This window comes from Telmatherina bonti, assembly GCF_933228915.1.
Source record: "Telmatherina bonti genome assembly, chromosome: 2".
Taxonomy (NCBI): domain Eukaryota; kingdom Metazoa; phylum Chordata; class Actinopteri; order Atheriniformes; family Telmatherinidae; genus Telmatherina; species Telmatherina bonti.
This window is the reverse complement of record NC_136620.1, coordinates 12,736,000-12,751,560: the sequence shown is the minus strand read 5'-3', so window position 1 is coordinate 12,751,560 and position 15,561 is coordinate 12,736,000. Positions and strand designations below refer to the sequence as shown.

Sequence of the window (15,561 nt, the reverse complement as noted above, 5' to 3'; positions counted from 1 at the left end):
GGCAAGTTGTAAATAAAATAAAACGTAGCGTCTTTAGTAACAAGAATAGCACAATCATTCTAAGGCGTGTAAATGAGATGCTTTAAGATCCCTAACACGGTAAAAAATAAAAATAGACACAACAGTTATTTCTTTTAGTAAAGAAAGTTAAAAGTTTACTAAGAAAAAATCTTCAATGATAAGAGATATTTTGAATAATCAAACTATTAGATAAAATCTCAGGAGCAGCTGGTTTTTCGTAATTTGATGAGAAATGTAACAATTTTCTTTGTTTTCACAGTTGAAACTTAAAAAATAAACACCTAAGTACCCCAAATCTTTCAGAGCAGAGACCATTTTAAAAGACTATAGATAATTTTTTTTAAATTTCTTTCAAAAGTGCTGGTTAGTCTGTTGTTTCAACAACCAAGTTATTAATCACCTGAGCCCTTCTGGTACCTTTCATAAAATATGTTGTTTTGTCAGTGCAAACAAGTAAGCAACTTAATCAGTTTCATGCACAGAACAATGATTTCTTTTATTCATTCATTTTCTGAACTGCTTAATCCAATTCAGGGTTGTGGGGAAGCTGGAGCCTATCCCAGCTGGCTTTGGGTGACAGGCAGGGTACACCCTGGAAAGCTTGCCAGGCCAGGAAAAACACCTCATAAGAAAAGTGAAAGAGATAAAGGGAGAGAAAAGGGAGAGAAAAAAAACTAAAAAAAACCCAAAAACAAAGAGAAAGAAAACAACCTACAGATGTATACATACACACATACAGGCACACACATACATATACACACACATACACACGCATTCCAACACATACATATACACACACGTATACACACATAATATATATATACACATATATATATACATATGTACACATATACATATACACATACATACATATACACACACACCTCTATGCACACACATACATACGTACAAACATATAGCACTTGCCAGGATTAACACATATACATACACATACAAGCCAACTTTAGATCATAGTAACTATGAATCTAAAAAGTTAAATATAAATGAGAAACAAACAGAAATGAGAAAACTAGCTGCTGTTAGTGAATAAAACTGCGTTCTTTTATATTTAGTGTAATACAAATACTCAAGTAAATTAGAACCATTTCTAAATTGAGTTCAAGTTAAATGACTTGACATAAACATTGTTTCTCATCAGATAAAGAAGGCTCGTGTGCACAGTTAGTTCCATGTTTCATCCTCCACAGCATAGTTAAAGGAAGTAAAGAGTGAAAAAGCAGATAAAAAACAGCAATATGGTAAATAAAAAGTACCAATCAGTGTTTGGTTTTCCATCTTTATTTCATATAAATAAAGAAATATGAAATTCCTTAGTTATTCCGATTGATGTTACATTATATAGCATGTACTGTTAAGGCTCATTAATCACATAATTAAGCTGACTGAATGATACAAGTGAAGATGACCATCCGTCCATCCATTTTCTTAACCACTCAGGATCATGGGAAGCTGGAGCCTGAACCCTGGACAGGTCGCCAGTAGTGAAGATGACTAATATGAGAAAATGTTTTCTTTTTTGTGTCCCAGTTTGTCCAGATTGGGTAGACAGGCATTACGAATCATAGGGGAAGGCCCGCAGAGGACGATGAGGACGTTGTCGGATGGAGCAGGGAGGTGGCTCTTGATCATGTCACAGGTCACGTATCCTGAACTATAGCTCCAGTCTGGAGAAGCAGCCAAAAAAAAAAAAAGACATATTTAGTTTAGTTGCAGTTTAAAAACAAAAGAAACAAATAAAATAACTGCATTTTAACACAGTTTGGCTAAATTTAAAATGTGACAGAGCTTCAGTCCTGTATTGTGTGACAGAAATGACCAACAACATTATTAAAAAGGGCTCATTCTGTAGAGAAGACCAAGTTGTCTTCCTCTTTTTTACTACTTGTAATACTGCATGTCTTCACTTCCTGTCTTAACCATCTGTCTATCCAGTGTCTCAGCAAAAGGAAGCTGTGTTGTTCAAGCCAAACATGATCAAAAAGGATTTTCACACACATGAAAAGCTGTCACCATTTGTCAGAAGAAACATGGAGAGGTTTTTAGAGTTGTCCTTCCATCCAGTGACGGTCGTACCTCCCTCTGAGGCGACCAAGTAATAACACTACTATCAAAGAGTACGTCTATCTCTTCAAATGAATACTTATCAAGGCCTGACGTGCTTCTGTTCTGCACAAAACTAATGAAGATCCAACAACACAAAATACTAGCAGCTTCCAAAGGTCTTCAGAGCAGATTATGTAACAATATTTTGCTCATTAACTTCTTCTCACTTTAAGGATTATGCAAGCAAGACGGAGCGTTTCGCTAAGCTACTGTAACACCTTGTTGGGAGTATCTCGCTTCTCGACATGCAGGGATTTTCTTGCAGCTGAGGAGCCTTTGTCTGCTTTGCATGTCTGAATATTCAGCAGTGAACTCAAAAGCCAGAGTTTGAAGATTTATTCATCTTCACCACTGCGCCGCTAATATTCATATGCACATCCAGTATGATAGCATGTTAGAGTTAGTCACGGGGATTTTTTGTTTTCCCAGGAAAAGACATTTTTTAGAGGTAAAAAGTCTTCACTGTATGGTGACATCATGTACACAAAAACAAAACTTGGCTCCTGTCGAACAGGAAAGAAGGCTAAAATTCACACAGAGTCACCCCAACTGGACAATAGAAGAAGAAAAACGTTGGTTGTAGGACTGGGCAATTAATACAAACTGACACCCAGAACCAATAATTGATATAAACGCTCTCCTGTCGATCATTTCAAACGTTTGAAATGATCGACACGAGATAAATGTAACTTTCTCTGAAATAAATGGAAGAATATTAATGAAATGGCCATATTTGTTTACTGTGTGTGTTTAATTTCATCTATCCATCCATTATTTTAACCACTTGTTCCAGTTAAGGGTTGCGGGAAACTGGAGCCTATCCCAGCAATCACTGGGCAAGAGGCATGGTACAGCAAGGACAGGTCGCCAGTCCATCACAAGACCACACAGAGAGACAAAAAACCATTCACACTCACCAGTAGGCACAACTTAGAGTAACCAATTAACCTAACATGCATGTCTTTGGATAGTGGGAGGAAGTCAGAGTACCCAAAGGGAACCCACTCCCACAGGGGGAGAACATGCAAACTCCACACAGAAAGGCCACCGTTCGTACCTACCTCACGCAGTTGCTCGGACCAGCAAGCTTCTTGCTAACCACTACACCACATGTTTAACATATTTCCCATATTTCTCTTCTACTATCAAAATAATTTGCAAAAAAGTTCAGTTAGCTTTGGAGGCTAAAAATAAAATGATACTAAAGTAATTGCTAATTAATCGTAAGATTAAACGTGTTTAATTAATGGTGATTTGGATTTGAGGTTATATCGCCCAGTCCTGGTTGCCTGGTCTGATGAAGCTCCTCTTCAGATGGTTTGAGGTGTCTGTGCCATGATGTGGGGGATCAAGTTTTATTTTGCATACGTTGGACAACTTAGTACCAAAATTGCATGATTTAAACATCACAGTTTACCTGAATGCTGTTGCTGACCATGTCCATCCCTTTATGACAGTGTAGCGCAGGGAAGTCGTCTTCAAGGGCCACTGCCCTGCAGGTTTTCAATGTATCCCTGCTCCAACACACCCGGCTTCCATTAAATAGACCCAACAGCAAATAAAGTTCTGCACAATGACTGATTCCTTTGAGTCAGGTGTTTTGAAGCAGGGATACATGGAAAACCAGCAGGATTCTGGCCCCTGAGGACCGGAGCGGGAAACCCCTGGTGCGGCATCTTCTGATGGATATTTCCAGCAAGATGATGCACCATGTCAGAAAAGCTCAAATCATGTCATCATAAAAATGACTTCACTGTACTGCAAAGGCCTCCACAGTCACCAGACATCAGTCTAGTAGAATTAGAGCAGTTCTGAAGGAAGAAGTCCAATCTGGTTCTAAAAAGATGGACCTGCAAGTAGCCGGCCAGTCTTTTTCTCAGTTTGGTGATTTTCTTCTTAGTTTGGAAAATAAGTTATGAGGTTATTTCTCCACTGACAGACTCACATACGAAGCTGTTAACAGCCGAGCTGCATCTTTTCTGACGGATCATATTGCAGTTTTTATTCCATGCTTGTGTGTTGGTTTCCTTTGTAAAAGACTTATATTTAAATTCTATAAATATAGAGCAGCATTTAGGTTGCAGGTTTAATGTTTTTATTTATAAGTTGATGTAATTGTTCTGAAGCTTGCATCTGTCTGGAACTAACATGAAAGCATTGTTAGCCAAAATGTAAAAGCTAGAAAATAAAACTGAACCAAAGTGTTAAATGACACTTATCTGCAGAAATGAAAAGTCTCTGTGGGTTTACATCAGTCACCTGATCAACTTACATTCATACTGATTAGTATGCCTTTAAAAGTGCAAAGCTAATGTCCAGTTGTGTCTCAGTTTTTTCAGACGTAAAGCTACACCTCCAGCAGGAAAGACACATTTTTAAACAGAAGCAGATGCTTTTTAAACCTGGCTTTAGCAGAGTGGCAGGAGAAATGCCGACTCACCCTGTGGAGGTTTGTCCAACGTGTACCACAGCTTAACCTTGTCAGGATGCTTCCTCTTTGCCTCCTCCAGCTCCTCCCTCAGAAGGATATCTTTCTCAGTCTAAAGACAGAAAATAAAACAAGTATTTTACATTTTTTTTTTTTTTTTAATAGTTTTAATCGAGTAAAAAAAACCTCCTAAATTCTGAAACAGCACACAGAGCTGACCTGGTTGGCGAATATGAGGGAACATTTGGTGTCGTCGGAGGGATCGGATGTAATCCTGCGAATTAGCTGCAGCATAGGAGTGATACCTGAGACGGGAAAACACCTGAGGTCAGGTTCAGGTAACCAAATGACAGGAAGGTTTTTTTTTCTTTTTTTTGATTTTTTTTTTTTTTTTTTTAACCTTTTCATGCATGAATTATAAAAAAAACAAAAAAACAAAACAAAACAATGCAACATTTTTTTTTAATATAGTATTTTACCTCTACAGACACATAAAATGATACTTTTTTTGTTTATTAGTAATATTTAAAAATGATCATGATTTACAATTTACTTTAATATATTCTATAAGCTATTTATAAAATAATATATAAATCATAATTATATGATGTGAATCTTCTATAAAATATAGCTGTATCCTTTTCTTTTCCGATTTGTCGCAAAGGTAAACTTGCATTATGTTCAGTTATATCATATATTTATTAATTCTCCAGTAAGTGGAAACGCATTGGATGACTCATTAACATCCACTGAAGTGGTTTATTTACAAAAATACCATCCTCATGCATGAATATGCAAGAAAAAAGCTTGTAAATGGGTGTTGCATGAAAGGATAATGACACAACTTTAAGCTTTAGAAGCTTCAGCCACAGTGATGTCCATCTGAATAAAAACACCATTTACATGTCATATAGTTCAAATTAATGTAATAAAACGCAGCTGGACCTGTTCCACCAGCGATCATCCCAACATGCCTGAACTTCTGGACATTTGGAGGAGACTTCTTGTTGAGTCTGATGGAAAACTGACCTGATGAGAAGAAAAAAACACTCAAGCGGTTCAGGTTTAAATGGGAGCATTGTGCCATCTGCTGGCGAGATCATGTAAGTGCAGGATGGTTTTCTTTTACACGAACACCTTACCTTTGCCCTGATATACCAGGAGTCCATTCGGTCCTCTGAAGTCGATGGTGTCTCCGATAGTCATGTTGTCCAAATGCTGAGACATCTGTCCCCCATCTGGGTAGGAAGGGTGGCTGTTTTTGTAGTAGACCTGGAGAAATGAACAACTAACTGGACATGTCCTCTGTGCAACGCTGACATTACAGCTGCAGACTGATCTTTAAAGATGCTCCTAAGCAACCAATTTAAGGACCATTATTAACTGATAAAAGAGATTATGATGTTTTATCAATCATTAATATTTAACCTCGTCTTTACAAGAGCCCTTTGTACAGCATGAGATACATGCAGTACAGACCTTCACACACACACCAGGAAGCAGCAATCCTGACATGTAGCATGGTGACATGAGAAGAAACTCAGTTTAAAGACTCTGCTCTGGCATCTAAATAAAGTGCAGTTTAAACCCTAATTAGTTATACAAGGATCTAACAAAAAGAGATGATACTGGCAGTCGCATTTGGAGTTTCTGCTAATTTCTCCCCATCAGCAAACCACACAAAGCGTCATGTGACAGCAGAGAGCTAGAAAACATAAAGTCTCTTAATCATAATCATGTCTTACTTTTGCTGTTTGGTGGTCAAAAATTTTATTTTGCCGGAAAAGAAACAACAACGACAACGCCACCAAAAAAAACTAAGTCAATGTGTCTCATTTGACCGTGTTTGTTTGAAATGAATCATGAAGGTCCTGGTGGTTTCTATGACAATAAAAGAGGTTTTACAATGAAGTATTCACTCTTTCTGTGACATTACATGTTTATTTTGGATCATCGTATTGTTTCTTATGTAATTTTGGGGTCTGTCCCTCGATTCTCGGCTGACACTGATAAAGATGTTCATCATGGACATCAGTCAAGGGCTCATAAATTACATTTATCTGTGTAACACTTCTATAAAAACATCTGGAAAACTGACCAGGTTCACCTTGTTAGCTTCTACTGTTGCATTAAACATTGGGCTTCTATCCTCTGGTTTTTGCCTAAAGTGAGTCAAATTTTCTACTTCCTCCCAACTGAATTTACTCTGACAATAACACATATCTTGATTCTTGGCATTTCTGTTGTAATCTCATTTTTCTTTTCAGACCGAGGTTACAGACACAGCTTTATGAAGATACTTCATTTGCTTCAGACGGGTCGTTTTAGTCAGGAGGTATTAAAGGTTGGCTTTGCCAGGAAGAAGTTAAACATAAACATACATATCCTCATTTTTTGCCAACTAGTTGGTAATCTGATTACCTAGAAAAGCACTCAGAGAGCGCAGACCTCCGCCAAGCACCACAGTTCTCCCCATAGTGTAATTATTTGTTCTCTTCCTATGATTAAAATTCCTAAAGCCCCCTATTTTTTCATATTCTGGATCACAGTATCTGGAATGATTCCTTTACCTGGATCAGTCTTTGATATATTTTACAACCTGTTGGAAGCTTGTTTTATATTTTTTTCCTAAATGCTCCGACCATTTTCGTTGGAGTTACGAGCCCAAGTGTTGAAAATGGCCCTATCTCACAATGTTAAAAAATCCTTTAGCAAGTTCCTGGATCCAAACGGTGATCCGGATCATCACCTAAATTAAATTAGTTCTTCCTTTTCACATTTTCAACAACTCCTGAAAATTTCATTAAAATCCGTCCATGACTTTTTGAGTTATCTTGAACACAAACAGACAAACAGATAAACATACAAATAAATGCCGGTAGAAACGTAACCTCCTTGGCGGAGGTAGTTTAACATATCGGTCTTGGCACACCCCTCACTTAAAATCTGCCTGACAGTCTTATCCCTTCACAGCTGAACTAAAAGCCATCTCTACCTTAACCACAAGGTCAACAAATCCCTGGTCCTCATCGCAGGAGACGGGGGTGTAGGGTCGGACCACCAGGCAGCCGTTCACCTTGGCTGACAGGTACACATGCTGACCTGGAACAGATGGGAAAAGTGACCGCATGGAAACAGGTTTTTATGAGCTTCTGATGTCTCACAAACAAAACTTTGATTTTTTTTTCTGACAGTTCCAACATACGATTTACAGAAAATAACTAAGAATGCTGAACTTTTTAACAAGATACTTTGAGGAATGTTATCATACCCACTGGCAGTCCAAGGATATGAGATGCAGACGGGAGGCCAAAGCGAAATTTCTTCGTGTCGTGACTGATTTCCTACACAAGGACATTCTGTAGATACGTTTGTGGAAAGAACGACAACACAGAACCAGCAGCGTCCCCGCTAGCTCGTTAAACGAGACTGGGTGGCCTCTCGGTTTATACTGGAAGAATATTTGTTAAAGTAGCTGGCCTCTCTTTGGATTAAACAGAGAAAAGTGTGTTTTGTTGCTCAGGGATCCACTTTCTAATTCTTTCACAATGCAAAACATGTAAGTTTCAGAAGAGTTGCAGTTCTTTTCATTCACAAAAGAAGAAAAAAGCAGAGTATTCCTTTAACTCTGCCAGGATGAACACAGTCAACCTTTTAAATGTTAATTATTCCTGCAAAAGCAACCTTATGTGTCCACTCTGAACTAAATCTGAAGCAACAAGTAAAACGTCTCTTTATTTCAGTCTTTTCTCCCTCAGATGTTCTTTTTCAAACTGTACTCTTCAGCCTTGAATGTAGCTCACCCTGAAACTGTAAATGGATCCTGTACTTTTAATTTCGCTACTCCACAAGTCGAGTAAACAGTCTAATGTGTTGAAGTCCTTTTATTAAACGACTTAGAAGGCTGCTGAAGCTTGTTGCATGTCGGTGGGAGTTTTACAAGCCACAGATCTGTGATTCCTGCAGTCAGAGGCTGCTTTAAAAGAGACACTTTAAATGCAACAAGTGTGTGTGTGTGTGTATGCAGACTTACCTGCTTACTAATAAGAGGTAGAGGATATTTCAACATGGGATCCTGGAGCGTGACGGGGCCCTTCTTTCTGTCTCCTGCAGATCCCCGGAGGAAGAATAACACTGACACTGTCACCACAAACACAGCCACCACCACCGAGATCATCTGCAGGAGAAATGTCTCATTTCATGTGCACGCTGTAAAAACTGCACTCCTCTGCAGTGAAGATTGACATGTTTTCATGTTTATTATTAGGGAGTTAGACAACACTGGTTCACAGCAGAACAGGTTAATAAAGAAATATTGTCCTATAAATATCAAGTAGATAAATAGAGAAAGTCTCACCAGAGTTTGGTCCATAGTTTGATATGCAGTGAAATGTGGTGTCCTCCTTTTGCAGCCCTAGAGCAGAGTCCAGCCTTCCTTCATTCATGCGTACGCTCCAAAGGGGCGGGGTTTCCTGCTGGGGGAAAGGTGACAGGACCAAAGCACCAATAGGAAGATGGACGTGGCCATGGTACAGAGGTGGTGCAGAGGGACATGAGGAGAGCCTTACAATCACACCACTCCCAAACAAGGACGGAGGAGAGACAACCTGCTGAGACCTCCATGAGGGAAATGGTTCTTAATACAGTAAAAATATGTCACATCCTGTGTGTGAATACAAAACCAGAAATGAGTTCAACCCTTTCATGGATTATGTCCACTGCAGTGGAAAACTGTTTAAAAGCTGATTTTCTCTTATATGCATGGGTAAGGATAGGATTTTATCTAATTCTCCTCCACAATAGACATGTGAAAGGCTTCCATTACACTGCTTAGAATAATACAAACATTTTTATGACCATGTTTGCCTCAGTCAGAAACAGTAAAAGAAAACGATGCAACTATGTGGTCATAGAATAGATATGTAAATAAATCATTTTCATAGAATAGATATGTAAATAAATCATTTTCATAGAATAGATATGTAAATAAATCATTTTCATAGAATAGATATGTAAATAAATCATTTTCATAGAATAGATAAGTAAAATTGTTTTATTTTGATAGAGTAGATATATTGGGCTGTATGATGGCATAGTGGTCAGCACTGTGGCCTCACAGCAAGGTCACTGGTTCAATCCTTGGCTGGGGCAAGGTTTGGTCAGTGGCATGTTCTCCCCGTGTATGCGTGGTTCTCTCCAGGTACTCTGGTCTTCCTCCCACCATCCAAAGACCTGCATGTTAGGTTGGTTACTCTAAATTGCCCCAAGGAGTGAGCTGAGTGGTTGTTTGTCTCTGTGTGGCCCTGCAATGGACTGGTGACCTGTCCAGGGTGTACCCTGCCTCTTACCCAAAGACTGCTGGGATAGACTCTGGCTTCCCCATGATCCTGAATTGGATTAAGCAGTTTGGAGATGAATGAGTAGATATGTGAATATATTATTTTTTCATAGGGTAGATATGTAAATATATTATATTCTGAGTCAGAATACTTCATTAATCCCAGCAGAAATTGTGTGCACACAGTTGCTCCATACTCATAAAAAATAAAAGGATGAAGATAAAAATCTAAATGAGAAAAATTATAGTTTATAATATTAACCCTGCCTGTGAATATTATCAATATGATAGACAGTAATATATATAAGCGTAAAGCAAAGTGTAAACAGTGGATGTTGTTGCCATATAGAGGAGTTGTACAATTTGATGACAACAGGTAGGAATGATTTCCGTTGCAAGGAGCATTTCGGTGGTATCACTCGCTTACTGTGACTGATCAGCAGCTTGTGAAGCAGGTGCGAGGTATTTTTCCGTATTTTCTTTACTATGGACACAGTTTTCCTCTGCGGCCTCACCGTCAGGGAGTCCATCCATGTAACTATCCTTGTGGATCAGTTTGTTCAGTCTGTTTGTGTCTGCAACCCTTAACCTGCTGCCCCAGCATGAATGATGGCTGGCCACTACAGACCTACAAAGCATCCTAAGATGTCGACAGATGGTAAACAACCAAAACAGACTGCTTTGACCCTTTTTGTAAACTGCAGCAGTAGCCATTCCTTCACCACTTCCACATTAACACTCTCTATTGAAACAGGTGTCACTGATTCTTTGGATCTCCTAAAATTCACAATCACTTCTTTTAGTCTTTGTTACATTAAGCTGCAGATGATTCTGCTCACAGCAGGTGACAAAGAAGTCCACAACAGCCCGATATTCCAGCTCATCACCTCTACTGATACATCCAGCTACAGCAGAGTCATCAGAAAACCCCTCAGGCAGCAGGTCTCCCTGCAGTCGCTGAAATCCGCTGTGTAGAGGCTGAAACGGAAAGGGGGAAGAGGACAGTGCCTGGTGGTGCCTCAGCGTTGCTGTCCGGCACACTGTGCAGCAGGAGAAGTCAATGCTAAAAGGATAAAATATTTAAATTAAAAAGCCTTTTGCATCATGACTACATATTTAGAAGAAGAAAATAAGATCCAAGTGTTTTTGACTGGTGTCGCAGGAGAGGAAATACTTACATTTATTAACTATTACTCTAGAAAAATACTAAAATATTATTTATTATTTTACAAATCAGTGTTTAAACAGGAAAAAAAAAGGAATTTATATGTATAAATGGGCAACAATGTGCTTTAAATAATAAAAAAAAGAAATAAAAAAAAAAAAGCATAAAAAAGCTGACAGTTTTAAATATTGAATAAATTTCAACACCACTGACAGCTCTGTCATAAAAGTGCTGGTTAACAGGAGTTTAATTGGGCGACTTTGTGATGCTGTAGTTATATTCTACAAGCTCCAGACACGTCTGCATGAAAATGATACGGTAAAATAATTTATTTTTAAAAATTTGCAGGTGAATGAAATCAAAAATAGGTGCTAAAATACCACATTAAACCAGCAGATTGAAATGAATCAAAACAGGAATGATTTTGCTGACATTCCCAAAAATTACCCACTAAATGAAAAGATTAAGTGAACATAAAGTCATTCATTTCCATCCGGGACAAAATCAGGTGTAAATATTTTTACACATAGACCAACGCAGAGCATCAGTGAATATTAACAAATAACCATTTTATTTCCTCTGAATGATTCACTATAAAACTATGGGCGAGGTTATATTGTTGCCAGTGGATTAATAAAACACATTTAATTAATTTACTGTATAAATTTTTAACTCTTTAAGGCCCGACCCAAGTCCAATCTTTGATCATCAGGTATTTACTTAGACCTTAAAATGAAACAAACATGACAAGTGTCAGAGGAATTTGAGCAAAGTTTTTACCATAAAGTGATGCAAATTGTCTCAGAAACTGTCACATTGGGCTTTTTCGGGTTAATGCAAGTTTTCTACTAGTTTAGTGTCAAGAAGGTTAAAGTTGATTTATACCCTCAGTATTTTTATGTTCCATTTAAAAAAATTCGACACGCAGTGAAGTCAGTGTCCAGCTGAGCAGAAAAATGGCCACTAAAGACTGAAACATCCAGCTTTTGCCTTCCCAGGTGGTGGTCCAGTCAGTGCAAACACCAGCAAGCTACTGTCCAGTTCCTGCAGCATCACCATTGTAGTCTTCATCATCTGAAGCTCTGCTTGCATGCAGTCTGCGATCCACTGAGGCGTCATGGTCCTCATGGCTCTGCAGCAGAGCCCTGCTGCTGGACTGCTGCTGGACTGCACCTGCAACACAGACGTTCACGTAATCGTAAAGCTGAAAAGAAAAACGAGAGTATTTCTGTAGATCTAGTAAAAACAAACTAAGAGCACGAGACAGATGAGTTTGAAACACATTTTACAGACAGATTTAGAGTGAAGACACGAACAAATAAGATTTTGGGCCAATTTCAGATTTTTCTTGAAGCATAACCTCCAATTGTGTCAAAATCATAAAAGATATCAAAATCCTCCTTTTATGATTGTATGTATGGATGTTTCGGGGTGAAACGAGGTCTGAGCTGGAAGTTTTTGGCTCATGACAGGAAAACCCCATTCATTCCTATAGGGAAAAAAAACCCACAGTTTATTGCAAATACATTAACACTAGGGTGGGAAAATCGAATCGAAAAATCGGAAATTGGGATTTTTTTCTTCACAATTTTAAAATCGATTTTTTTTTTGGGGGGGGGGGGGGGGGGGGGGGGGATTTTTTTTTTCAAATAAATAAAAATGCACAATAAAATTTTGGTAATTTTTATAGTTTTTATTTATCTTTTTACTTGTAATATTGTGCATTATAGCAGCAGGATGATGCCCTGGTTACTATGTTGGTTTTTTTTTTCTCATTGAAATGAAGAAAAATGATGAGCAAAAAAAAAGTTTTATACATTTTTTTTGTTTTTAATCTACAAAAATCAGCAATATTGGAGAATTGTGAGAATCACATTTTAAATCGAATCGGCACCCAAAAAAATCGGAATCGTATGGAATCGGGACAAAAGCATATCGTCACAGCCCTAATAAACACTGTGACGCTTTTGTACACCAAAATGATCACAAATTATTCCTGATCAAGATGCACTTCTCTGGGGGTAGAGTTAAAGCTGTGGGTGGAGTTAGCTGCTGAAATTCCTGGAACAGTGAAGCTTTTAGCATTGGTATCCATAGCGAAGAGAAGTGCAGTTGGTATCTTCATGCTTCAATACATGCAGGTTGAATCACACAAGACCTTCACATTCAGATGGCATGGCTGCTATTATTGCTGCAATAACATTATTCTCAAAGATTTTTGCCATTTGACCTCATAGATATTAAAAAAGCTGATAAATTGCTTTCCCCCCCCTTTTATTAATTTGTGTATTATAACTCCTGATTAAATGTTATTTATATTTTTTTTACTTCCTTTAAAACTGCCATTGTAAATCAACTTAGAGGAAAAAAATTAAATGCATCATATTTATATATACTATATATGTATAAACATATTAGTGATTTTATTTTAACTGCAGCTGCTTTTTATTTTTATTTAAATTAAAATTTATTTCAAACTAAAAAAAACTTTTAAAATGAACAAATATTGGTTACAACAAACAAAACAAGCTTCTTAAGTTCGAAAAGGTTTTTGTTAGAAGTTGATGACTTATCTGGTCCAAAGCCCCCTTATCAATAACACCGTCATGCTTTGACAGCATAACAAAAGAAAGTAATACACATTAAATTCCTTAACAATAAAACTTAAGCAGCACACAAATACTCACAATAAATCATAAATTACAACACTTTACAACACTTTAAAAAAATAACCTAATTTACCTCATATCTTTTAATTCCATAATATTTTATCATTTGTTTGAATTTTCCTATTGATTGACAAGTTTTTACATCCGTCTCAAAGAAATACAATGAAGTTCAGCATTTGTTCTCACAGCTGGTGAACATGTATGTTCCTCCCAGGCTAAATATGCTCCCTATTAACTGGAAAAGCTTTTAGATGCTGTTGGGTAGTTTCTAATTTTTTTTTTTTAACGTTGTACATAATTTGAAGTATCTTAACTTTTAATAGGTCTTCAAATGTCAATACATTTTTAATTTAATGAACATAGAATTTGTTGGTTCTGTTTTGATGGATTTTGTTATTATTTTTCTGGCTTTTTTTTTTTTTTAAAGAAGAAACACAGACTGTTGAAAATGTTGTTAGTTCATGTAAGGCTGAATACTACATTATAATGTCTATAACATTTTCATTGGTTTAATCAGAAAAATACTATAAAACCCAGAATGTCTAAATGATTTTAAGTCCATATTAGTTCATTCATATCAAAAGCAAATTAATGAAGTAGTCTGGGTGACTGAGCAGGACTTCTGGGCCTCTGGACCTGAGCGGAAATAGTCACAAAAAAGAAAAAAGTGATTTACGACTAAGTAGGTTAACCAGATTAGGAAAGTGAATGGTAATTTAATTATCTGCTATTATGCATGATTTGGTGCATGGCTGCTACAGTATTTATCTGCAGTCTTTTTAACGTAAGTATATAATTTAGCAGTTTACAACCTTATCTTGTAGTTTAATATGGACATTTATTTCATGCTGGTTAAAAGGTTTATGAAAAGAAATTACTCCTCTCATGCTGCAACTGCGAAGGTTGTCATGAGCGAGGCATCAGTCTTCAGCTGCTCAGTTGTCAGCAACAAAGGTGCATTAAACCTGCAGATTAATTCAGTCAATATGTAGACGGAATGAAAAAAAAAAAAAGTATAACATCGCTAAATGAGTTCAACTTTACTGCAGAAACAAGCTAGACACAAAAAACACAGAAAACCAGCAGATCTTTGAACCCTGGGTGGATGAAGTTTTACATATAAATGTCCTAAATCTGTTCACCTTCCCCAAAATTAGCTGTGGTCTGAACATATCTGTAAACAGATAAAATACAATTTAAAAAAACCTGTAAACAGCCACTAGAGGGAGCTATAGCAATACAAACAGGACCTTCTCTCATACAGTTTAAGTTTTTTGCCTTTTAACTGATACCAGCACCTAAAGCTGTGCTTAAGGTGAAACATTAGAGACTTAGCATGGATAAAAGGCTTCAGTCGGTAACATTAAGCTGGTAAACCAAATGTTTATGCCCCGGACAAGCTGACAGGCCGTTGTGTAGAGAGAAGTGGCTGTTTGGAGAGTTTGCACCTCACTTACATAAACTGCAAATGTTGAACTAAAAACAAACTAGTTTCAAATGTTCCCTTAAAAAATATAAACTTAACATTTTAAGGTCAGGCTAAATGATAAATCCCATAATCTAGAGAATGCATCTTGCCCTTTATGTGATGTGGAGGAATGTTTGGGGGAAACATGAAGCCTTTGTGGCCAAAACGCTGGTGTGTTGCTGCATCATGTGATATCCATCTCTGCTTACTGAATGTCCACTATGTGTTGTGTTCACTGACTTTTTGTCAGGCTCGTAAAACAAAGAACTATTGTGTTTTTTGTGGATTATAGAGCGAATCCAGACAAATTCAAAGAGATGTGCACAACCTCAAATACTTACATCTGAA

The 15,561-nt window shown here is 37.4% G+C and overlaps 1 protein-coding gene across 1 annotated transcript; it reads right to left on the bottom strand.

Moving 5' to 3' along the window:
* Positions 1-1,533: 1,533 nt before the first annotated feature.
* On the bottom strand, positions 1,534-13,684 carry cyb5r2 (cytochrome b5 reductase 2; the record flags this gene model as incomplete). The annotated part of the gene is made up of 11 exons (XM_079256229.1): positions 1,534-1,706; positions 4,586-4,685; positions 4,793-4,878; positions 5,519-5,597; positions 5,711-5,845; positions 7,569-7,675; positions 7,845-7,917; positions 8,607-8,750; positions 10,725-10,889; positions 12,067-12,249; positions 13,679-13,684. The coding sequence occupies 11 exons, from the start codon at positions 13,682-13,684 to the stop codon at positions 1,534-1,536; spliced, it is 1,251 nt and encodes a 416-aa protein (XP_079112355.1).
* Between the last annotated feature and the right edge of the window lie 1,877 nt (positions 13,685-15,561).